The sequence below is a fragment of the Bombus pyrosoma genome, linkage group LG3 (genome assembly GCF_014825855.1).
Source record: "Bombus pyrosoma isolate SC7728 linkage group LG3, ASM1482585v1, whole genome shotgun sequence".
Classification (NCBI taxonomy): Eukaryota; Metazoa; Arthropoda; class Insecta; order Hymenoptera; family Apidae; genus Bombus; species Bombus pyrosoma.
Window position 1 is genome coordinate 1,905,532 of NC_057772.1, and position 23,284 is coordinate 1,928,815.

A 23,284-nucleotide genomic window follows, 5' to 3' on the forward strand; every position below is an offset into this window, starting at 1 on the left:
GATAACCGGAGCCTTGTTAACGCGCGGCGCGATTTTCAAAAAGACGAAACGTCCGGCGAGCGTGCGCTCGCTAAGAACCAGACAACTTTACATCGCTTGCTTTATTTCAGGAACCACGAAACGTCTGCCTGCGTTGTGGTATACGCGCGACATCCTGAGCGTGATTTAAAAACGCTGAGAAGCACGTTCTCCCTCTATCAAAGAAAAAAAATGCGCACTGGTCGAAACGAAATTTACGAACCGATCGCAGAAGAGGCCAGTTCAGCACAGAACGCACAGAAGCTGTGTCAGCTAATAGTAAAGACCGCGTAGAAGAGGACGTGATCCACGAGGAAGGAAGTCGGAAAAGAGGAAAAACCCGGCCGGGCTCCTCGTTTCCCCTTTGTCGTGCGAGAAGAGTGGCTTTCGTGAAATTCGTCCAAGTGAGTCTCGCAGGAGAGACGGAAAGGGAGACGTGACTTTAGCCATAAGCCGTAGGTAGGCCGCACAGAGCATGGACAAGCAAGTCGAGTTGAGAGGCGCGGACGGGCGGTCAGAGACCCCGCAGGGCCGGCGCAAACAGTACAGCATTACCCACTCGCTCGTTCTATCGCAACCTGGACCCAACAATGCTCAATAATCGTCCCTGTGATCGCGCCACCTTTTAACCGACAACCTGGAAAAATCGTCTGCTCTTTTTCCACCGGTTTTGCGCCTTTCTTTTTTTTTTTTTTTTTACAGCCCGCAAAAATACACGTCGAAGAGAAGAGAGAAATACCAGACGTTGCGTCGTGGGTTTTTTTTTTTCTTTGCGAGATCAAGCGAATCTAAAGAGTGGAATTGTAGGAAGAGAAAAGAGTCTTGGAACGATAAGACGGTGGAGAGGGATCGTTACGAATAACCAAGAATAGATGGATGGTAAAAGACCGTAAACGATGAATTCGACAGCGATTTCGTTAATTTCACTTTTCATCGAACGTGCATTTTTTACTGTTCGCGATCGAGCACACAGGAACGAGCGAGCGAGCGAGCGTGTATGCACAGCTCCACGGGACTTTCTCTGTAATTCGCGGCATAGTCTTTACGTCTCCTCGGAATTATGATTTCCGCGATTCGTTATAAATACGTTCAACGTGACGCTACATAATCATAACGCTTACTCGTTTTACGCTAACTTTCTGTAACCAGAAACCGCGCAATAATGTTCCTAATTTCGTCGCCACTTTCTCCCCTCTCCCTGTAGACTCCTTTTATTTTTTTTTTTTCTTTTTTTTTTTCGTTCTGGTATAATTAACGAACACGAAGAGGTTCGCGGTTATTAACATTTTTAATAGAAGCCAACATCGTCGACGAGAAAGAACATCGAGAGATTAAACGAAGATACGACGCATCGTTAAGACGTAAACATAGCGCGAGAAACTTCTACAAAGTTAATTATTACTACATCTTACTGATATCGTAAACGATTCCAACTTTGTACATGGGTGTATACATGGAATAATTTTTTATGCGGTCCGGTGTAGAGACGAACGAAAAGTTACAAGACATGGAAACAAGAAAGAAGTCTAACTTCGCAAGAACGTAAATTCCGCGAACTCTATAGTGCGACTATAGGATCTGCGTGGCTGGATTTCGAGCTAGATAGATGGTGCGAAAGATACCCCAAGGAAAAGTTAAATATTGACTGGCGCGGCTAGCTTTAACTTCAACGTGGAATCTTACGCGTCTATTTTAGTTCCAAGTAAAGGAATAGGCTGTTCGTTCCAACGTGTTTTGCTAGGAACATAAACAATGTACCAAGAATACTAGGCGCGATAGAAATCGCACGGTTAATGCGTTTCGATGGCACCCGCGGTGCGATTCACCGAAACGCTTTGGAAAACTTGCGAAAAAGAATTGGGACGCCGTCGGTCGTTTCGATGAGAACCGACGCTTTTTCCACGACTCGCCGAAACTTTCAACGATGTCCTAGTCCGTCTTAAACCGTACACGGTCAATGATCCCTTTCTGCCCCGATTTCACCAATTTCGCTGAAAAAAAAAAAAAAAAAAAAAACAGAAAAAAAAGAACGCCTTCTCGTTGCGCTACTAGCTTCGTCTACTGGCATTGCGTTTCCGGTTGATAGCTCGCGGACGCGATCGATTAAAAATCCTTCGAGAAACTCATTACCGAAAGATAACGCGAATTACGTATTACAAAATTATTAACGTGCATTAACGTACCGCTCGCAACGTACGACTAATTAAATTAGAAACTCACGAAGCGGTAGATATAATCTTTCAGCCTAACATCGAATGGTTCGGCGAGTAATACGCGATTCATCCTGTGGATAGCGTAATATCAAGCGTAATGATCCTCACTCACCGATCGAGGACGCGCCCGTGACATCTGGATCTAGCTGATTCGCGTAGCTTTCTTCTACTCGATCGTCACCGAGAGACCGTCGGTCCTCCGTTCCGGTTCGGTGTTCACTTCAAGTCACCAACTGACAAACCACCCACACACTGCACCGTCCTCGTCGGAAGATTCGTAATCTTCCAAGTCGCGATCGTTCTCTGTTACGGTCGTCGTCGTTCTCCACTCTCTGTGCATCCAGCAGGGTCGAAAGAATATTCGTGAAACGACGGTAGAAGAGGAAATGGACGGGGGGAAAAATGGTCGCGGCCGTGCAACCGGCACGGTGTCCTTTTGCGATGTCACTCGGTACTCGATGTATACTGTATAGGTTGAAGCAACCGTGTATCGTTCTGTTACGTTCCGGCGGTTTAGCCGGCACGTGGTCGCGTACGAAACACTTTCAGTCTGGTCGTCGAGAGAGAGAGAGCCCACGCGTCTCGTGTGCTTGTAATCGCGCGTTCGACTGAGCGGCCGAGTACTCCCGAACTCCCCGGCTCTCGCTCGTGCCGCTCTTCCTGCTCGCGCTCGTCTCCTTTTCTCTCCCTCTAACGCACGCCGACTTCGATGCGTCGCCTCTCTCTACCGCGAGCCTCCCCACTCTTTCTTCGTCGCTCCAAAACGCCTTTTCGTGCATTTCTCTCCAGTATTTCGATCCCTCTTGCTCCTTGTCTCACGATGTTCATCCTTCCTTATCACTACGACTCTCCCCATCTCTCTCTCTCTCTCTCTCTCTCTCTCTCTGAGATTTGGACTTCTTTCTTCTTCTGTTTTCACATTTTTGCAAATATTACGATTATCCGGTATCTATATATGTGATAGCGCAAGTGTGCCGGTCGTCGATAGCCGTAACGATTACAGCTTTATACGTTTTATCCGTAATTGTTAGCGACCAATGGCAGCATTAAACGGTCGTGTTAGCTCGTGTTTCCTATTACTCGAGAGTTTACGCCTCGTTCGAATACTTTCCCTGCTTTCTTTCCCGACGTGCACCGTATTACGCCACTGTCAGTGCCGCTTAAGCGTTTTCGATTGATCGCCTCATCCTGCGTTCCACGCTTGTCGTTTCCTCGAAGCTCCGAGTTTGACGTTAACCTCCGTACCACGCGATTTTCTCAAGGCTTTCGTCCTCACCGACTGTACAGAAGGAAATCGTACGAAAGCCCAGCGGCTCGTAATCGTCGAAAGAGAAGCGTCTCGTCCATCTTCGTTCTCGACACTCTCATTTTCTTCCAGCTCGCTATCTCGGTACACTGGAACAGAGGATTTATTATCTGTTACGTCGTGTAATGTCTTTTGAGGCAGGTTAGGGTGCTTAACTCGACATTAGCCGTTGAGGTCTGCCCCCTACGGCGGCACTCTTCTGCATTCTGCCGGTGAAATCGGTTGACGCGCGATCAACCACCACGGTAGCAGTAAATCACTAACCGAGCATTAACTGTTGCAAACGGTTGAACGTTTTATTGCGTATTTGCGTCGAACGCGCGACGATTAAGTTAACGCTGCCGAGTTAGCTCGTACCGGCCGAGCTTCGATCGTCCGAGCTCGCCAACGGTGTTAGAGAAATCCGAAGAAAAGGGTGGACACGACGCGATATCGCTGCAAGGTCGAATGGAACTTTTAAACGAGCCGTATATGGGCCAGTAGGTCAAGCAGACATTAGTATATACATTAGTATATACGAAGTAGATCACGCGTGTGGAAATCGTTTCGCTCAACGTTCGTCGATACGTTCGACGATATGCGATGCACCGTACGCATCCATTAAAATTCGATAAGGCTCCGTCGATTTCCAGCGTTCGCTATCGATCGACGAATCCAGACATCCGTCGCAGGCACGGAGATTACATTTTTTCGTTGCATCGTGATCGTCGTCGTTTTAAGGAATCGGCTGATACGAATTTACCGAACGGGAGGATCCATCTTGGACGAATCGAACTTTGCGATCGATAGCACGCGCGGCCTCTTGCGTTTTCACGAGCATACGGTCCGTGATACGAATGAACGAGTTCTTCCGTCTTTTTCCTCTCTGTCCAGCTTACAAACGATAAAGATTGATAGTGGTAATCTAGAGATGCGCCATAGTAGAATCACGAAGCGGTAGGATAATCCCCATAGACGATTCCATCTACCTGAATGTTAAGATTTATGTGTCTAATATGACCGGTATTAATTCATAAATCCGGAGGGTATTACCATCTACGAAACTCGCGATTCATAAATCCCGAGATTTATGCGCGCAATACTAAGCACGAGATGGAAATGCTCGCTAGCCCGTTCGCTCGCAATGTGTGCAGTTAAATTAACCTTGAAGCGATTCAGTTGCTCGGATAAAATTGCAAATCTTTTAGCTACCCGCTTTTAGCGTTGCCCGTTATTAAATATTCCGTGTTCACCGTGTTCACAGCGGCGGCGACCACCGTGGACACCGGGTGCGCGTAAAATCGCGAAAACGATTTACTCTCTTCTCCACGAAGCGAATGCTTCGAAGCGCCGTACGCGAGAGAACTGCTGCATGACTTCGATTAAAATTTTTCGGCCAGTCGAGAACGCGCGCGCGCGCGCAAGCGGGGCCGCACTCGTTCCCTAACGGACCAGTATATATTCGAAAAGAAAAAGAAAAGAAAAAAGAAAAAAAAAAGAATTTCCAATTCCACCACTGTGACATCAGAGGCAAAGATCTTCGACCGGAGGAGGAGATGGAGGTCGTTGCTAGAGGAGGAGGTGGTGGAGAAAGAGAAAGAGGAGGTGGAGGAGGCACACGGGTTCGCTTTTGCCTGAGCGTACCCGTTCGTTCACCCTAGCGGGGGCACCAACCTGGCTTTACTTCAGTTACACGCCGAGAGAGCCGGCGCTGTATATAGGTATATAATACATTCTCGCGTGTACTTACATCTAGTATAGGTAGGTATACGGAGTGTACAGAGAGTGTCCCGGTCGAGCATGATGCGGTTCCACGGCCCTTTACGAGCGAGGCGGGGTACCGACTTGCCCCGTTCTCCAAAGAGAAAGATGGAACACGCTATGAGAGAAAGGGATAGGGGGCAAGCCCTTGTGTTCGATCGCTTTCGACGAGCCATGGATCGTACTTTCAAAGAAATTTTATACTCTGATATAGACATTACGATAGGGACGAATTTCGATTAAATTTTCTTGTCAATGAAAACTTTCAACCATCCACTTTTATTTTATCGGTTGATGTAAGCGAGTGGAATTATAATTAAATGGAAAATTACTTATAGATTTATATTTTTTATTTGTATACGAATGATATTTTATTTATTTTTCCGACGATGCGCGATTTGCATTACTCGGCGTGTCGAGGGGTCCTTGACCTAGCACGTGGTGATTCCAAAACGCTGACTACTGATAATAATGACGCTTATTTATGACAGGATCGCTAGAATATATCGTCATAACCCATCGCATTGGTGCTATTTAAGAATTTCAATACCGCATTACATCGCACGTAAAAAAAATTTTACGATTCTTTATTTATATCTGTAAGATCTTAATTTTCTGGTGACAAATAAATACATATACCTACATATCATTGTTAATTCTTAAGAAATAAATAGATTGCGTAATATTTCTTTCCCGGGGAAGCTAGATAGAGGTTAAAGTTGAACAAGAACTACGATATTTTAATTAAGCATAACGACCAGTATGTGTGCTGACCATTCTGATGGATACTGGATCTGTCACTGTATCCGTTGGACTGGATGTCTGTTGTTGATGCGAATAGCTTACTTCCATATCAATTTCGTCTAATTCTTCTTCCTCTTCTTCATGGGTATCTGATTCTTCTTCTTCTTCTCCTTCTCCCTCTTCTTCTTCCTCCTCCTCCTCCTCCTCTTCCGATCCTCTGAACTATATACAATTAATAATTTCTATTTTGACGTCGGTTAACAAAAACATACTAAATATAGAAAACTAATTTATCATAAGTTTCGTTCTCCAAGCGATAGTTGCTTAATCTATATTCGTCGACTTATTCGACGGTCGGTAATGACGTTACTAACAATAAGTAGGATCGCCACATGCGATAAAGAATTTAGCAATTTTAAAAAGTACATTTCTTCTCGCTCCACGCATCTGTATGAACCAACGTATTAAACAACAAAAAATCAAGTACGTATGAATTCGTTAAATAACGAAATAAAGTGTAACGTGTATTACGAAAGTAAATGTGAGGTTAACTTACATCGCTGACTGTTTTTCCGATAGGGATATGGTCATAACGTTGAACTCGGACATGTTCCCTCTGAAAGACAGATAGAGATAAAAGAACAATTTCGATAGAAATAGTTTGTATTTGTAAGACAAGCTTGTTAGGTTATACGTAGTGTACTCACCCACGCTTGATGTTCCGCTTCGAGTGCAGCTACTTCGCTCTCATCGTCGCAGGGTCTATCGGCATTGAACCATAGAGGATCTGTTGCTCTTGGTTGTAAATTTGGCCACAAAGGGATAATAGACATTTTAAAACTTCTTTCACTGTTCGTCGAGAGCGTTCGTATTTCGGTTGTCAAATTGTTAGAAATACACAAACCGCATACGCATGCGCGCGAGTCATGTGCTTGAATTTCGGCGCTTAAGACTTCCAATTCAAACGCATTTAAATGTTTCAAGAAAGAATGTATTCGTTCGCGTGGCGAAGAAAACAATAAATATTTTCATAATTTCATAACATTAATCTTTTACACCATTCTTTAAATATTCGTGTATTCTTATTTACTTTTACATTGCAACTTTGTTTAAATTCGCAAAACGTTTTAAACACAGAGCGTGACTTATTACGCCACCTGTTGTAGAATAGACGTAATGGTGTCACTGCTCTAGCGTCACGTGTTTACCCGCCGAAACCATTACGCCGAGTCTTCGTTATGTTACATCTACGGCGATGGAGGAAACCGTGAATGTTGTGTGCAGTTTATTAATGGGTCTCTGAGAGATTGCTCGACGGTTCATGCAGAGAAATCTGCAAAAGTGTCTATTTATCTCATTGTAATCACGTTCAACTATTTTTATAGAAAGGAAGCATTTCTTGCAACATAACCTGGACCATTTAATAAAGGTATGTTTGAGTATTGTTAATATTATTTTATACGTCGAATTAGGACGTATTTAATTTAATTGGTATAGATAATGCAATCTTTTTGTACATTTAGTTTAAAATTCGCATCCATATATATATAAACAATTCCCAATCTTGCGATGTAAATTAAACACGAATGACCCATATTGACAGCTATATTCACATTACTAGTATGCAGTAAGATAGTCATGTAATCAAACCTTCGCGTGTTTCAGCGTTAATATAATTTCTATACACTTTCTAAAGTCTGTCATTCGTACATTGACTTCACTACTTCTGTCTTCAACTTCTAACACTGTGTTCTTAGAAAATGAAAGCATTTCGATTTTTTTTCTATAAGTTTATGTATACGACATATGTTTCGTGCACATGATACAGTGATAGTTCAAACTGATAAAAAGTGAATGTATTATTGTCGTCGTCAGTTTCTGCGAGAACGTTGTCAATTAGATCCTTGCAACTTTACGTACTTCTTATGAGTTACGATTAGGAGCAAAATATTCCTTTTCATTGCAATTCGAATCAATCTTCGACCACAAATCTCAGCGCCAATGTACCATGAGTCACTTAATCGCAACTAAGCATCATCGATCCAATTGAAACCAATATCGTTCAATTCTCGTTGTTTTCAATTTTACATTACTTATAAATTTCGATATATTAAATAAATTATTAAGATTCGCAGAATATGGATGTTTGAAAAGAATGTAATGTAATATAGTGGCCTGATGATTAATAAAGTATACAATGTCGTTGAAAATCTTTTGTTTCACGCTTTTAAACAGAGGTTGTACTACGACGCTATAATGGAATAAATCGATAATCGAAACATCTTCCGAGAAAATTATAAAACATATTCCTCCAATGGAATCTTGGTATTTCAATATAAGGATTCCAACGGAGCATCTTATACCTATGCACAATGGTGTAGGACTTCACACAAACGAGCCGAAATACACGATAGCGTAGGAATTCAGAAGTAAATATTCCCTTTTAATATTTTGTTTGATTAAAATATTTGAATTATTTTCTTTTTCTTTTTTTTATATTATGATATGCAAACGCAAGTAAAAAATGTAATTGCCTATATTACCACTAACTCTATTATTTTCTTGAGAGATTTCCTGTTTTCAACGCAGTCATCGTTCGTTCTAACCGCTTGTGGTTTCGGCGGCGAAATTATTCACTAAAAATAATGCTCTCTTATATTATCATAAAATTCCCCTCGAAAACAAAGGGGAACTCGTATCATGTTCAGTATTAATTTGACCTGCGGTATTACCTTCCATGTCATAGAATTTCTATGCTTTTTCCTGTTATAATACCGATGTTGTTAAAAACAACCGGACTCGCTTACCGTCAAAGATATTATAGCATGTATTGACTATAATTATTCGATACATGAATGTCATTTTTAAAAGTTTAAAGCAAGATATCCTTATTACCGTGTAAAATGTCATAAAGATGATACATACTCTTCGATTGCAAAACTATGTTTGTAAACAATTTCCTACCCTTTATGTATATACTATTCGAGAACGAGCAGATATAGAATCTTAGTCGGGTGATAAAATAACTAAATAGATGGCCAATGTCTAAAGATAAGGAAACGAAACCAATCGACTTGCGATTCAAACTGAATCAAAGTGATTTATTCCGGTTGGGCAGTTTAAGTACTGCAAAGTATTTTTAATGCTCATTTAATTACGCGTGACCTAGAATACTGTTTGTTTTTAGTAGATTTGTCAGTAAATTAGTAAAAAATTATGTAAATTATATATCATTACACGTGAGACCTCGCTTCATGAACTTTTTTTCTTATCTCGACGATGTTTAACAGCCTACGATATCTCTTTACGAAAATTTTAAAATTGAAAACAAAAGGTATAAGAAATGCAGTTTCTCGTTCAATATTAATAATGCGTTCTAGGGCCGAATATAATACCTAACATTCATTATCCAGAGAAAAATGTTTACATACCTTTCAGACATATTGTTTACCGAAGTACTCACGATTAGCAGTACAAAATAAAATGCATTTCGTGACGCTCTTTACGGATTATCGTTTACAGTATAAAACATATCGCGTTTCTCTTCCAACGAGAAGTATAATCTTCTGGACGCATCGCGTTTCAAAGCATTCACATTCAACCTTTAGAATTGTGATTTCAAGAAAAATGTATTTCTGTAATTAGTCAAATCCTTAACCTATAACGATACAAGTACGTTTCTGTATTTATATTTTTAAACGTACGTAAATGTTTTTCGGCGATCGTAAACGCGCGCCTATCAGTTTCGTTAAATTTCTTCGGCCTTTCACCTTACCGTACCATAAACAATCTTTATTTTAATCATTTTATTCCCGACAATGTAATAAAAAGTATTAATTTTTTTTTACGAATCGTCAACGCCTGATAACATCATAATCACACGTTTTGAAAACTATGGAATTATTTTATCACAGACCTCAATTTTAATAGGTGAACGTGATGAATGCTAAAGTCTAATCCTATGACCACAATGTACAAGCTCCTAGAATGGAATGTTAGCCACCAGATCTACGTGAGACCTCACGAACTATCTCGAAGAAATCTACTTTAGAAAGTACGCCGGCTCGCGTTTTTTTTCTCTTTCGTTCTCTTTGTTCGTGTTGCCCGATTGCCAGTCATGAACTCGTTTCTTCTTATACTTCTGTTCCAAACTCGTTCACGGTTAGCCTGGCAGATTGCCGAAGGGGAACGAATGATTTTACAAAAAGGATCACAGTATTAATTAGAAAAAGACGCTGTTGGCCGTTCAAAAAGTATGATCGTCCATTCATGAACGATCGCCATAGCGGTTTTTCCAAGTTTCATCAAATTTCTTGCTCTTGAACGGTTAGTTACGTAACATCGTTTCCTCGACAAGAAGGAAGCGAGGAAGTAATTTAACAACAAATCAAAAAGTTTACCCGTTCCTTTTTAAACGAATAAACAGGTTTGTGACATTGATGTTTCGTTAATGCATATAATTACAGTTTTATTGATGGAGACGTCGAGATTGTCGTTTTAAACATGCACACGGTGACTCGTTGCTATCATGCCGCGTAATGCGGCAAATACTCTCATTATAAAGTCAACGGATCGAGCATTTAAGTAACAACTGTTCTTTGAATTACGATTCAGTTTTACAATTTATGATAATAAACAAAATTTCAGTGCTAATTTTCACCGAAATATTTTTTTTATCACTCGTATGATACGATATTTTCACCCCGTTTCCGTTAGGTCGATACCGCATTGGTTATAGTTCGATAGTATGGTTCTGAATGATTACTTCGACCTTCCAGTTATGACATGTTACTTTCACGAATTAACAAGAAGAAAAATGACGATTGTCCTTTGTAATAGTGGCTTTCCGTGCAATGCGCAAAAGCCGATAACTATTTAATGACATAAGCGTAACTACTTTCCGCTAAATGTTAGGATTTTCAGCTGTTAAAATATTTGTAGAACGAAATATTGACAACTTTAGACCGATCAAAAAATCTACGCTTCTTTATTCCTTCTGAACAGATCATTTGTGTAACGAACTGTTTGTTTTATCGAGTTTCGAATATCTCCACCTTTCTTCGCAGATGTCTCACGATCATATGGCCCATATGATGAACGTATCGAGTGGGCATGCAACCCACGTTAATCACGCGTCTCATGAATCTATGGATCATTCAAGTATGGATGAAAGTATGATGCACAGTTCTATGGATCATGCTAGTATGGATCACGGGAGTATGAACCATGAAAGTCACCTTAACGCTGCCTCGGAAGCATGTGGCAATATGGGGATGCACGGTATGTCGGTATGTATCATCCACGGATAAAACTCTGATGCTGACTATCGTATATAAAAATTTCATTTATAGATGGTCTTCCATGGGGGATACTGTGAAAACGTATTATTCGAATCGTGGAAAATCTCGTCGATCAGTGGTCTCATAGGATCGATGATCGGTATCATGATCATGGCCGCACTTTACGAGGGATTGAAGTATTACCGGGAATATTTATTCTGGAAAATGTATAATTCCCTACAATACAGAAGCGTCACGATGCCACAAGAGAAAAATGTCGTAGCCGAGGATAACAGAGTCGTACAGTAAGTTTCGTGCTCTCGGATGTACAATGGATGGCAGTTTAGGAATTCACGATTGTATTAATTCGATATTTTTTATTTGAATACATAAAGATTGCTATATGATTTTATATATTTTTTTTTTTTTTTTAGTATGGTTGGAGAAGTAATTCACAAACAACCGTAAGTAGATGAGGAGTGAAATTCTTGATTTGCTCTTTTTTCTATCAGTTTTGAAATTGCTTTTCTGTGAAAACACACATTTCTTTTTAATTCTATTTCTTTGAGAAATACGTACATAAACGATTAAGATATTAATTTCGCACTGGATCGTGGGATTTTCTATAGCCAACGTTATCTCTAACATTTTATGGAACCGCCTTTGTGGACCTTTAATAGTATTTATTTAACATAAACATTCCGAGTATCAGTATCAGTATCTCGCTCTATCTATCGGTATTTGCCAGGCAAAATTCTTGATATAAATCTCTCTCTCTCTCTTGTACCGTCACACGATCGATATCGAATTGTCAGTCAAATTGGTCAAAATGCGAGGTAATACTGTATAATCTTCTTCCGTTATTTAGTTGCAATTTCGTTTAATTCTATGGTTAATATTGCTTAGCATGATAAATTAATAGCATTATGCATATATTTTTTTATGTCCAAGAATTAATCCATTTCATATAAATTTGTGCAGGCCCACAATGTTATCATGGATGCATACGTTCCAAACGTTCTTACACATTGTGCAAATTGTGCTGTCATATTTCCTTATGCTGATCTTCATGACTTACAATGTCTGGTTGTGTTTTGCTGTAGTATTTGGTGCAGCAATTGGTTATTTTTTGTTTGGGTGGAAAAAATCTGTCATTGTGGATGTTACAGAACATTGTCATTAGTTGTTTATGTATTTAAAATACATTGTGTTTTTACAACAAAAATGTACATCACTGTACATTGCCGAAAAGTTCATTCTGACCGGAAGAACTTTGAAATAATTACATGTAGTATATGTGTGCAGGAAATATAATTATTCTAAATTCGTATTTACACAAATATATAAAGAAAATGTTCTCAGTTTAAATTTATTCCTATGCATACAGAATGCAATTTTCAATTATTCGTTGAGAAAAATAGCGCATGACTTAATTATTATTGAATAAAAAATATCTATAAAATGCAAATTTGTATACAAAAATACTGGAAGGTTAAATCTTTGATTTCGATAGCCATAGCGCACCTAATTTGTAAATATTGTTAAAAGGTTTAAATGAGAAAAGTATCGTAAGATGGACGCACACTTTTCTCCAAACTTTTATACGGCCACTTTCAATTTTTTATTGTAATGTATTTTATAAATTAATCTTAACGTTTGAAGAAAAGTGTACAGTGATATCTTGAACATTGCATACATGATGTATTGTTATAATATAACGTTATCAACGATTGTATTATTACCAAGTAGTCCATAAACTACTGTTATTTGTAAAATATAAAATAATATCACATGAAATACAAGAAAAACATTTTGCCAATATATTTTATCATTTTTAAAGAAGCACAGAGCTCCTCTACTTTTTTTGTTCTTGTTTCTGTTGCAAGATCGATTTTTTTAGATTATAAAATTTATAAAATGTAGATACTAAGTAATATTTAAGACATACCATAAAAATCTTGGCTGATAATATATAATAATTAAATAAAATAACTGAATAAAATATTTTTATAAAATTATTAATGAAACTCATGTAGTACTGATGACGTAAAATATATTCAAGTAATACAGAACTGATATTTTATATTATAACAGTTGGTGAAATGTCTTCACCTTGATATGATTAAATTTTATATATATATATATATGTATACTTTGCACTTAAATCAACAAATTGTTGAATAAGAAGCCACAAATTTATATATTCGATATGTAGCTATACAAAAAGCACCAGCATGCATGTCACATTTATAATTAATGCAAGCCTTGTCATTGAAAATAATACTTAAATTATAATAATATTATATATTATTTATTTCCTGTATGTAAAGCATCGCTAAAGTGTTAGGTAGCTTTTAAGTAAGTTACAGTGCTTTAGAAATGCGTTCATACGTTTTATACGTACAAGGTTGTACAAAAAGCTTTATTTGATGTGTTTATAATATTATTCACTTTGTAGGAAAATCTTTAAACACCGATTGCAGGACATTCCAAGAGCAGCAGAGTATGTTTTTTTATAGTGTAGATATTTCAAAATCATATATATATGTATATATAAAGATGATTCAGAGGATTTTGTGATAAATATATATTACTACCACTGCCCTTAGTTTGTGCTGCGAAGATAAGGCAAATTTAGATTACAAAGCTAAATTACATTTTATATCTATTCCTTATTTGTAAAGCAGTTGATGATCATGGTTATTACTATTATTATTTTATCACAAGCCAATAATGTCTGAAATACTTAAAATACTGTCTGTAGCTCGCGAACTGCACAAAGCGTGATACGAGCAGGACGTTCAATTTGACCTTACAGTTTACAGTTGTATTCTGGAAATATCAACCATAAAGTATTATTTTTTTCCGCGCAAATATAACTTCAATTTGCATATTTTAACGAAACTGAAAAATGTTTGTAAGAATAAATAAAATCATATGAATTTATAAAAATATCTATATACGTTCACATTGGCAACGGAAGAAACACTTAGTGTCACTAAAAATAAAATAGACAAAAACAACTTTCAGCATTAAAATTCACCTTATTATGAGGAAAGTATTGCAGACAGGCAAGAAATCTCTTCAAATAATTTTGTTAGACCTAAAAGAAAAAGTATATTACCAGCAAATTTGTCACTACAACAATGATACTAAATACTTCTGTCTTCGTTATCAACTCAGTATGTAATTAGGTGTTTGAATATTTTACATTTTTTGTAATTGTGTTGCCAATGATCTTGACTAAATCTTTAAACATTAAGTTCAAACCGTTCAACCAGAAATGAATATTGTTTATGTCAATGGAAACAATAGAATTATATAATATAATATCCTTATATATCCTAAATACATTAATCATAATTTATAAGTGTTGGTACAATTTGCGACATATCATACTCTTTTCAAATATAAACGAATTCTATATGTCCATACCAAAACTGCCAGTATGCATCACAAAAATTATTTGTTTACCTCTTTCTCATTCATTCCAGTTAGATTATGATTGTGAACCTTCAGAAATATGTTTCATGCATTATGTTGTGAAAACATAAAAAATATTTAAAATCTTGTATCTGTAACCTACTCAGCACCAGACACAGGCATACAACAACTTGAACGATGAGGAGATTGTTGTTTTGAAAGATCAACAGTATCTTCTACTAATGGTCTTTCTAGTCTAGCTTCAAGTTGTGCCCAAGCAGCAACAGCTGCACCAAATGCTGCTTCAACATTGGTTGCATCCTTTGCAGATGTTTCTACTAATGGAGGGTCCCCATTTTCTGCACACCAAGCTTGAGCTTCTTCTGTAGAAACTTGTTTCTCAGAATCTGGAACATCCACCTGTAAAAATCATTTTTGTAAATATTGCTAGTAATATTACTCCTTTCTTCGTAAATATTCTTGCTTACTTTGTTCCCAACAACTATAAATGGAAATGTTGATCCTTCTTGAACATCAGCATAATAAAGGAATTCAGATCTCCAAAGTGCTAAATTTTTAAAACTTGTTCTATCATCTACCGCATATGTTAAAAGGCAGATATCAGAGCCTCTATAGAACGGAGTTCTAAGGGTCTTAAATCTTTCTTGTCCAGCTGTATCCCATATTTGCAATGTATATGCCTCTCCGTTAATATCAATATCCTTGTTTAAAAATTCTACTCCAATTGTATGAAAACTATGTTCATCAAAGTGATTTGATACAAATCTATTCATAAGACAAGATTTGCCAACACCACCATCACCCAGAATCACCACTTTTAAAAGTGTAGATCTTTGAGAATTACGATTTTGTAGATTACCACCTCTAAGTGTACCTACTGTAGCAGAATTGTTTCCTGACATCTTTCAATCTTTATCTTTTTAGAATAACGAAGAAACTATATGTTCAAAAATATGATATATATGTATATCCTTCATATATCACTATTTTCGACATCAGATAATTCAATTCTTCATTCGTTAAACATCGAATGTATCAGGGATCCTTTGTCAATGTAGGAATCAGCTGATTCTGATACCAAATAAGTCAATCCACTTTTCTCATATTAGATACATCTTAAGCAAACAATATACGCTCACTCAGGATTTGCAACTTCGTATTATTCGTGTGCAGTAAATAATTGTATTATTTAAAACACTTTAATATCGTAATTTTCGTTTTACGATCAAGCATAACCTTCTCATTTTATAGCAGCATTTTAATGTCAATTTAAATGGGGCTCATATTATTTTGACGAATGAAATTGTAATTTTCAATCTCACAGAGGCCATGTACTTTATCTCCTTCGATGTTAACTTAATTATTCGAACAAAGTCGCGATACCTTGAAAAGATGCCCTTTGGTACTGAGTCATAGCCAACACCGAGTAAAATTACAATTTTCTTGAACAAATATATGTCGTACGTTCACTCCAAAGCATTTGGCAATGGTAAGAATCATGAACGACTTTTTAACTTTTCTGAACAGCTAAAAAGTATCACTGGTTCTGAGCATTTTTGTTGTGCGCAAAGTATTTGACACTTTGCAGACGACAAAAGAAACGCCCATGTTGGATGTTAAACATACAGGATGAATATGGCTACCAGAAATTATAAATAATGTTAATTCTGTATATATCGCATAATACTCTACCATATGTATCACCTAACAATAATTTATGTAACAACTAATAATAAATAAAGTAATAATAGTTATATGTTTATTATTACAATTTATTCGAGATATTAATGTATATATACTTTGATTCATTAATATGTATATTATGATCAAAATGTTTTAAGATTATAAGCTGCTACAAGCTATTATATCGCAATAATAAAATATCTTTTTTATATTCTTCTGTAGAATATAGCTAGAGTATAGATATTATGCTATAGAATGTTATAGAGTAACTAGAGTAATATATTATAATAATATAATAAAATATTACGATTCGATCCATTAATATCGATCTATGTTACTAAAATAAAAGAAATATCTTACATAAATCATTGCATAAAAATTATTGTATATAATTGTTATAATTGTGCACAATGCCCTAGCTGTTTTTATGTAATTTGAATTTTATTTACCACGCAACCAGAAGATGGTGTTATAGTGCATGAGAGATTCTTTCTTCTACATTTAGATGTCGTATCGAATTGACAACACGAAATAGTGTTCTAGTGGGTGCATTGTTTATCTAAATTTCATATCTTTTCTATAACTTTTATAATTTGATTTAAAATCGAAATTCCCTTATATCATGGAAGATTTTAAATTGTAAAAATACATATTTTTCACTTAGTTTTATAAACCCTGTATATTAGGTAACATCACTTTTTATATATTTTATATTTGCAATCAATGATTATTAAAACAAATATGTTCCGTTTTACTCATGTATTTTAATATTTCATATCAATTCATATTTCAGATGAGGTTATAGAAAATGGCAAATCCTCCTCCAAATGTTGGTCAATCTTATTTTTGGGGCACAGGAGTTTCTCAGCCGCAAAATATGGGATATTATTCTGTGCCACCCCCAAATTTTCCACCTCCAAATTTTAGTCAGCCACCACCATCCTATAATATACCAGTCTCTACTTTGCCTGAAAATAAAGGTGCAAATTTTATTCCACCGTATCATGCTATGGGAACATGTTATCAAAATGAAGTTTCAAATTCTTATGATGTTCCTTATCAAACTCCAACGGAACTACAATGTAACAATCAAAATTATGGAATGTCTAACTATTCTCAACCTGTAAGTAATTTTAACACAAATTGGGATGATGGAAGTGCATATCATAACAGTGATAATGCAGAATGGAAGTCCAATAACTATTCGTCTGATTGGAATAAACCACAAAATAGCAAAAATTCTTGGTATGAAACAAATAAAGTTCAAGAAGATGATAGAAAATCATCACATGTAAAATTTAATGATTCCTCAAAAAATAAAAGGTTCGAATGGAGATATAGAGACAAAGAGCCTTCTAATAGTTATTCAACCAGTAAAAGACGTTCCAGAAGTCCCCAGAATAGGCCAAGGGAGAGTAGATCAAGCAGATCACCATATAGATCAAGGCATGATTCCCAAAGAGAGAAATATTCAAAGTATCCAAATAAAAGATCGGTTTCTAGAGAGCGTTTACATAGTGAAGAGGACTCTGACAGAAGATCAATACACAGAAAAAACAATTTGCATGCGTCACGCTCTCAGAGATCATATATAAGTTATAGAAGTAGGAAGAGATCTAGATCTCAAGATTCTTACTCATCTAGAACTGCTAGCCCAAATAATAATCCCCCCATTAACAGGGATAGAACTGAAAGAGAGTTACTTCTAGAAAAATATAGGTACCTCAGTAATATAGTACATCTTCAAAAAATTATATACATATATGTATATTTATAAAATTTTAATTCATTCTGTGTTATATCTCAAGGCAAGATTATTGTGCAACAAGTAAAGATATGGAAAGGAAAATGGATGAACTATCTGCAATGGGACCTGAAGGTATTATGGAAAATGCAAGAAAAGTATGGACACGTACTGCACCAGCAGATTTATATTATAATAGAGATGAAAGCAACCCAAAAATAATGAGAGGTACGCCTAAACTGCATGAGTTATGCGAATTGTTCAAGAAAGTATTACTAAATAGAGCTGCAGCTGCAAGAGCTTTACAGGTATATTTATTTTCAAGTAATATAATATATGTAGAAAATTTTTATATATTTAAAAATATTTTTAACCTTTTACTGTATAGCCTCCTTATGAACCACCCCCAAGAAAAACCAGAGCTCGTTTATGCAGGCATAAATCTGAAGCTTGTAGTAGCTCTTCTTCTGACAGTGATAGTTCAATGGATGAAGATGACAGAACAATGGAAGAATTAATGGCAAAGAAACAACATCCGCAAAGATTACATCCTGAAATGTGGTTTAATGATCCTGGAGAAGTAAGTATCTTTCTTTTTCAATCTTTTGTAATGTTTCATGCGATTAACGTTAAAAAAAATTGTTTGACATTACAGATGAATGATGGACCATTGTGTAGGTGTAGCGCAAAATCAAGAAGGTCCGGTATTAGACATGGAATCTATGCTGGAGAGGGCACAATAAATAAATGTGATTTAAATACAAATAATGCCGATAAATTATATCATTATCGAATAACAATTAGCCCCCCAACAAATTTTCTTACTAAAACACCAACAATTATTAAGCATGATGAGCACGAATTTATATTTGAAGGATTTTCTATGCTCTCGCATTTTCCTCTCGTAAAATTACCGACTTGTAAAGTAATAAGATTTAACATTGAGTATACAATCCTTTACATAGATGAGAAGTTGCCAGAAAATTTTATGATTGAAGAATTGGACTATTTCCGTAAGTTTTCTTTCGTTATCTTTACTACATGATTTAATGTATTTCATGTTTATAAAAAATTCTTTCTTTTTTCAGAAACTTATTTATTTAAAGAAATATTGGAACTTACAGACTTTGATTTACAAGCTGCGCAAAATAAATCTGGTTGTGGTCAATTTCATTTTATGCCAAGATTCGTTCGTGATTTAGCTGATAATGGGCAGGAAATATTATCCATGAATGAGGTTTTAAATTATTTAATCAAAAGTAGTAAATTGTTAATAGATCCAGACGATCTACCTAGGTTAGTAGAGATGCCCCAATATAAATGGCAAAATTTTGCGGACGAAGTAAAGGGTATGATTGTTACATATCCTGGGAAAAAACCATGCAGTGTTCGTGTAGATCAGTTAGATAGGAACCAAGCGGATCAGCCACCTGGTGTAATTGCATACCCTGAAATTGTACATTTTGGAATTAGACCACCGCAACTTAGTTATGCGGGAAATGCAGAGTAAATATCTTTTGCTGTGACATTATTTCTTTGATGAAAGGTAATATTTAAATTGTTTTTATTTATTTCAGTTACCAAAAAGCATGGCGTGACTATGTAAAATTTCGTCATTTATTGGCTAACATGCCAAAACCATCGTTTGAAGATAAACGAAAGCTAGAAGCAAAAGAGAATAAGCTTCAGGAATTAAGAACCCAAAGCAAAATGAAACGCGACGTTACTGTGGATGTTAGTTCTGAAGGATTTTATAGAACTGGAATAATGTGTGATATAGTACAACATGCAATGTTAATTCCAGTACTTGTTTGTCATTTAAGATTTCATAAATCTTTAGATAACTTAGAGCGTACCTTAGGCTATGAATTTAAAAACAGATATCTTCTTCAGTTAGCTCTAACACATCCTAGTTACCGTGAAAATTTTGGTACGAATCCAGATCATGCACGGAATTCTTTGACTAATTGTGGAATAAGACAACCGGAATACGGTGATCGGCGAATACATTATATGAATACTCGAAAACGTGGTATTAATACATTAATCAATATAATGTCAAGATTTGGTGCGAGAACCGAAACTGAATCTTCGATAGCGCACAATGAAAGATTGGAGTTCTTAGGAGATGCAGTAGTAGAATTTCTAACATCGATTCATTTATTTCATATGTTTCCTGACTTAGAAGAAGGTGGTTTGGCTACTTACAGAGCAGCAATTGTTCAAAATCAACACCTCGCTGTATTAGCAAAGAAATTAAATCTAGAGGAATATATGCTCTACGCACACGGAAGTGACCTTTGCCATGATTTAGAATTACGACATGCAATGGCAAATTGTTTTGAGGCATTAATGGGTTCATTATTTCTTGATGGTGGTATAGAAGTTGCAGATAGAGTTTTTGGCGAAACGCTTTTCAAGGCTGAAGAAGATCTCGGAAAAGTTTGGGTAAATTACCCAAAACATCCTTTGCAAGAGCAAGAACCGACAGGTGATAGACAATGGATACCAAGTTTTGAACTATTGCAAGTAAGTATTAAAAAATATTTCGTATTTAATGATATATTGACAGCTTCTATCTTATTTTTAGAAATTAACAAAATTTGAAGAATCCATTGGTATTGTGTTTACTCATATCCGTCTTTTGGCTAGAGCGTTTACCGATCGCAGTATAGGATACACGAACTTAACACTGGGTTCTAATCAACGTTTAGAATTTTTAGGAGACACTGTATTACAATTGATAGTTTCCGAATATTTATACAAATATTTTCCAGAACATCATGAAGGGCATCTATCTGTAAGTAGTGCTATAATTTTTTTCATAAAGACATGAGAAAGTATTCTTATATTATATAGAATATTCTTATATTTTACAGTTATTACGAAGTTCTCTTGTAAATAATAAAACTCAAGCTGTAGTATGTGATGATTTGGGGATGACTCAGTATGCACTTTATGGTAATCCAAAAGCCGAATTAAAAACAAAGGACAGGGCAGATTTATTGGAAGCGTTTCTGGGAGCTCTTTACGTCGATAAGGGCTTAGAATTTTGTCGTGTCTTTTGTGACGTATGTTTCTTCCCACGTTTACAAGATTTCATTATGAATCAAGATTGGAACGATCCAAAGAGTAAATTGCAGCAATGTTGCTTAACATTAAGAACAATGGATGGCGGAGAACCTGATATTCCTGTATACAAGTAGGTTCAAGTCACACAAGTTCAAATGTTTTTATATATATTACAAAAAATATACATAATACAATATACAATATTGTGATTCAATTTTCTTTTTAGAGTGATTGAGTGTAAAGGACCAACAAATACAAGAGTTTATACCGTTGCTGTATATTTCCAAGGAAAACGATTAGCAAAGGCATCAGGTCATAGTATTCAAGAAGCAGAGATGAATTCAGCAAAAGAAGCTTTAGAAAAATCTCAAGGTATTAAATTAAATATTTGAAATGAAATTTGGAAATATATAACTTTTTACTTTATTTTAATTATTCTTTTACAGATTTGTTTCCGCAACTAGATCATCAAAAACGTGTAATAGCGAAGAGTATGAAAATGCAACAGTGGCCAAATAAACATAAAACAAGGGGAAGATCCATGAAACCTACAGATAGACACGATGATTCTGATACTAGTCAGCGATCTAAAAGAAGCCGTAGCGAAGCATAACCGACAATGAAAATTAATTTGTTGCAGTTGAAGTGTTATTTTACATTGGATGTATGTATATAGTAATTGATATTGTACAACTGATGGTAGATATAATGAATCTTTAATAATTATCAAAATAAATACTACTGTAATATAACAAATAATAAATATTTATTTAACATGATTATTCAATACTTAAATTTTCATAGGACTGTAAGCAGGTTTTACTAATTCAGGGTTTTCCTGATGTAAGCAATCTTCATTCTGATCTATAATTTTTTGACATATTTGCATGTTGTTTACAATGTGTTGTAGAGTCCAATGCTTTGTTAATAATGCATGCTTTATATTAAATAGGCCATCTTGTATACAAAGTATTTGAGTACAAGTAGCATTGCTACGAAGCTTCAGCCCTAGCTCATGAATAATGGCTTTCAGGTACAAATCATATTCATTTGTGCAAACAATTTCTACAACATTATAAGAGATATAGAATGTAATTTTCTTACAAATTCTATTATTACCTCAAAATTCTATTTAGTGAGATATATTTACCTAATACAAATTCTGGGGGTGAAAAGTCTACACATCTAATAGTATATACCATAGGGATATTAGGATCTGCTGGTCTAATTGGGCCTTTAATTGCTAGTTCGTATGCAGCTTGGCTTTGAATATCTACACCAGACAATCTATAAACATATGAAAATATAACAGAGTTACATTGTATATAATTGTTTCTAAGTATGCATTAAATCTCAACATACTTAAACATCTGTTGTTGATGAGAAGATTGCATCGAGCTACATAACTTGTCAAGGTGACCACGTTTTATGTGCGCATATGTAGATTTTTCTACCACTTTTCCAGTATGAAAATAATTATCAGTTGCCTCTCCTAATAATCCTTTTACTCTGTAAAACCTTAAACTTTTGGATGTTTTTATTTTATGAATCAATTGATTACCCTTGTTAATTCCACAAAGTACTACACCAGATATGTCCTGTTGCATAATTTTTGAAGCAGCAAGTTTAAAGTCATTTGGTTGATAACGAGGTCCTGTTATTAACGGATGGTCTGCAAAACTGTTTCGAACAACAACTTTCATATGCTTATTTGTTTCTCCTTCTATAGCTACATGCTTCATTGTTGGCCTCGTATACATGTCATTTAAATCTATAAGCAATAAATTCTGTAAATCTATTAAATTTAGTTTACTTTTTGTTTTAGCGAATTGGTTAAATTCTATCAAAAAAGAAATTGTTATAAACAAAGGATATATCATAACCTCTGCATAAGTTGCTGATCACCGTATCTCTCATTCTATTAAAGTTTAAAGATGCAGGTTTATAAATCACAACTACACCATTTAATGCGCTGTATACCAGTCTCGCGTCCTTTACATATTTAGTCACTGTTTGTACTGCTGACATACTGAATATTTTA

The 23,284-nt window shown here is 35.9% G+C and overlaps 7 protein-coding genes across 12 annotated transcripts in view; 3 read left to right on the plus strand and 4 right to left on the minus strand.

Moving 5' to 3' along the window:
* The window catches only part of LOC122565853 (ecdysone-induced protein 74EF), a 146,558-nt gene extending 141,775 nt beyond the window's left edge, over window positions 1-4,783 (minus strand). Inside the window, exon 1 of the mRNA XM_043722274.1 lies at window positions 2,344-4,783. The gene's annotated coding sequence lies outside the window, so the exon portion shown is untranslated. The remainder of the gene's footprint in view (window positions 1-2,343) is intronic.
* The window catches only part of LOC122565861 (U7 snRNA-associated Sm-like protein LSm11), a 39,571-nt gene extending 34,674 nt beyond the window's left edge, over window positions 1-4,897 (plus strand). The window contains exons 5-6 of one of the 3 annotated variants that reach the window (XR_006316301.1): window positions 111-422; window positions 4,781-4,897. Coding sequence is in view for 1 of the 3 variants with exons in the window: in XM_043722305.1 (XP_043578240.1) it covers window positions 111-169 (59 nt within the window). In the remaining 2 variants the exon portion in view is untranslated. Of the gene's footprint in view, window positions 1-110; window positions 2,352-4,780 lie in introns of those variants that run through there. The other 2 variants (XR_006316300.1, XM_043722305.1) reach the window with 2 other exon arrangements.
* A 934-nt stretch (window positions 4,898-5,831) lies between these two features.
* LOC122565864 (anaphase-promoting complex subunit 15-like) lies at window positions 5,832-7,008 on the minus strand. Its single transcript, XM_043722308.1, has 3 exons — window positions 6,729-7,008; window positions 6,578-6,637; window positions 5,832-6,243 (listed from the first exon to the last, which is right to left on the minus strand). The coding sequence occupies exons 1-3, from the start codon at window positions 6,852-6,854 to the stop codon at window positions 6,022-6,024; spliced, it is 408 nt and encodes a 135-aa protein (XP_043578243.1). The 5' UTR covers window positions 6,855-7,008; the 3' UTR covers window positions 5,832-6,021.
* A 223-nt stretch (window positions 7,009-7,231) lies between these two features.
* On the plus strand, window positions 7,232-13,121 carry LOC122565859 (high affinity copper uptake protein 1). 2 transcript variants are annotated; one of them, XM_043722301.1, is made up of 6 exons: window positions 7,232-7,450; window positions 8,257-8,450; window positions 11,088-11,309; window positions 11,373-11,605; window positions 11,735-11,764; window positions 12,282-13,121. In XM_043722301.1, the coding sequence occupies exons 3-6, from the start codon at window positions 11,088-11,090 to the stop codon at window positions 12,481-12,483; spliced, it is 687 nt and encodes a 228-aa protein (XP_043578236.1). In that variant the 5' UTR covers window positions 7,232-7,450; window positions 8,257-8,450; the 3' UTR covers window positions 12,484-13,121. The 2 variants fall into 2 exon arrangements, with proteins under 2 accessions (XP_043578236.1, XP_043578235.1); XM_043722300.1 differs by lacking the exon at window positions 8,257-8,450 and having other exon boundaries at window positions 7,235-7,450.
* Window positions 11,497-22,022, plus strand: LOC122565851 (ribonuclease 3). 2 transcript variants are annotated; one of them, XM_043722270.1, is made up of 12 exons: window positions 11,497-11,605; window positions 11,735-11,764; window positions 17,221-18,146; window positions 18,236-18,479; window positions 18,560-18,751; window positions 18,827-19,184; window positions 19,260-19,677; window positions 19,749-20,700; window positions 20,762-20,971; window positions 21,051-21,373; window positions 21,470-21,615; window positions 21,690-22,022. In XM_043722270.1, exons 3-12 carry the CDS (start codon window positions 17,236-17,238, stop codon window positions 21,854-21,856), a joined length of 3,921 nt encoding a protein of 1,306 aa, XP_043578205.1. In that variant the 5' UTR covers window positions 11,497-11,605; window positions 11,735-11,764; window positions 17,221-17,235; the 3' UTR covers window positions 21,857-22,022. The 2 variants fall into 2 exon arrangements, with proteins under 2 accessions (XP_043578205.1, XP_043578204.1); XM_043722269.1 differs by lacking the exons at window positions 11,497-11,605; window positions 11,735-11,764 and adding an exon at window positions 16,922-17,113.
* LOC122565858 (ras-related protein Rab-9A) lies at window positions 13,698-16,484 on the minus strand. The gene is made up of 3 exons (XM_043722299.1): window positions 15,212-16,484; window positions 14,887-15,143; window positions 13,698-14,403 (listed from the first exon to the last, which is right to left on the minus strand). Exons 1-3 carry the CDS (start codon window positions 15,644-15,646, stop codon window positions 14,385-14,387), a joined length of 711 nt encoding a protein of 236 aa, XP_043578234.1. The 5' UTR covers window positions 15,647-16,484; the 3' UTR covers window positions 13,698-14,384.
* On the minus strand, window positions 21,993-23,271 carry LOC122565857 (mitochondrial mRNA pseudouridine synthase Trub2). 2 transcript variants are annotated; one of them, XM_043722298.1, is made up of 5 exons: window positions 23,127-23,271; window positions 22,805-23,014; window positions 22,606-22,735; window positions 22,394-22,530; window positions 21,993-22,308 (listed from the first exon to the last, which is right to left on the minus strand). In XM_043722298.1, exons 1-5 carry the CDS (start codon window positions 23,269-23,271, stop codon window positions 22,034-22,036), a joined length of 897 nt encoding a protein of 298 aa, XP_043578233.1. In that variant the 3' UTR covers window positions 21,993-22,033. The 2 variants fall into 2 exon arrangements, with proteins under 2 accessions (XP_043578233.1, XP_043578231.1); XM_043722296.1 differs by having other exon boundaries at window positions 22,606-23,014.
* Window positions 23,272-23,284: the final 13 nt, after the last annotated feature.

What these genes read in the sequence shown, in the direction of transcription:
- LOC122565864 (XM_043722308.1), bottom strand. Translation starts at nt 6,854, where the DNA reads ATGTCTATTATCCCTTTGTGGCCAAATTTACAACCAAGAGCAACAGAT. An exon ending in AAGCGGAACATCAAGCGTGG is followed by an intron (nt 6,638 to 6,728) that starts GTGAGTACACTA and finishes TCTGTCTTTCAG; the next exon opens with AGGGAACATGTCCGAGTTCA. An exon ending in TCGGAAAAACAGTCAGCGAT is followed by an intron (nt 6,244 to 6,577) that starts GTAAGTTAACCT and finishes AATTGTATATAG; the next exon opens with TTCAGAGGATCGGAAGAGGA.
- LOC122565859 (XM_043722301.1), top strand. Translation starts at nt 11,088, where the DNA reads ATGTCTCACGATCATATGGCCCATATGATGAACGTATCGAGTGGGCAT. An exon ending in TGGGGATGCACGGTATGTCG is followed by an intron (nt 11,310 to 11,372) that starts GTATGTATCATC and finishes TTTCATTTATAG; the next exon opens with ATGGTCTTCCATGGGGGATA. An exon ending in GAGGATAACAGAGTCGTACA is followed by an intron (nt 11,606 to 11,734) that starts GTAAGTTTCGTG and finishes TTTTTTTTTTAG; the next exon opens with TATGGTTGGAGAAGTAATTC.
- LOC122565858 (XM_043722299.1), bottom strand. Translation starts at nt 15,646, where the DNA reads ATGTCAGGAAACAATTCTGCTACAGTAGGTACACTTAGAGGTGGTAAT. An exon ending in TTATAGTTGTTGGGAACAAA is followed by an intron (nt 15,144 to 15,211) that starts GTAAGCAAGAAT and finishes TGATTTTTACAG; the next exon opens with GTGGATGTTCCAGATTCTGA.
- LOC122565851 (XM_043722270.1), top strand. Translation starts at nt 17,236, where the DNA reads ATGGCAAATCCTCCTCCAAATGTTGGTCAATCTTATTTTTGGGGCACA. An exon ending in TGAAGAATTGGACTATTTCC is followed by an intron (nt 19,185 to 19,259) that starts GTAAGTTTTCTT and finishes TTCTTTTTTCAG; the next exon opens with AAACTTATTTATTTAAAGAA. An exon ending in CAAGTTTTGAACTATTGCAA is followed by an intron (nt 20,701 to 20,761) that starts GTAAGTATTAAA and finishes TCTTATTTTTAG; the next exon opens with AAATTAACAAAATTTGAAGA.
- LOC122565857 (XM_043722296.1), bottom strand. Translation starts at nt 23,271, where the DNA reads ATGTCAGCAGTACAAACAGTGACTAAATATGTAAAGGACGCGAGACTG. An exon ending in CATCAACAACAGATGTTTAA is followed by an intron (nt 22,531 to 22,605) that starts GTATGTTGAGAT and finishes ATATGTTTATAG; the next exon opens with ATTGTCTGGTGTAGATATTC. An exon ending in ACCCCCAGAATTTGTATTAG is followed by an intron (nt 22,309 to 22,393) that starts GTAAATATATCT and finishes ATAATGTTGTAG; the next exon opens with AAATTGTTTGCACAAATGAA.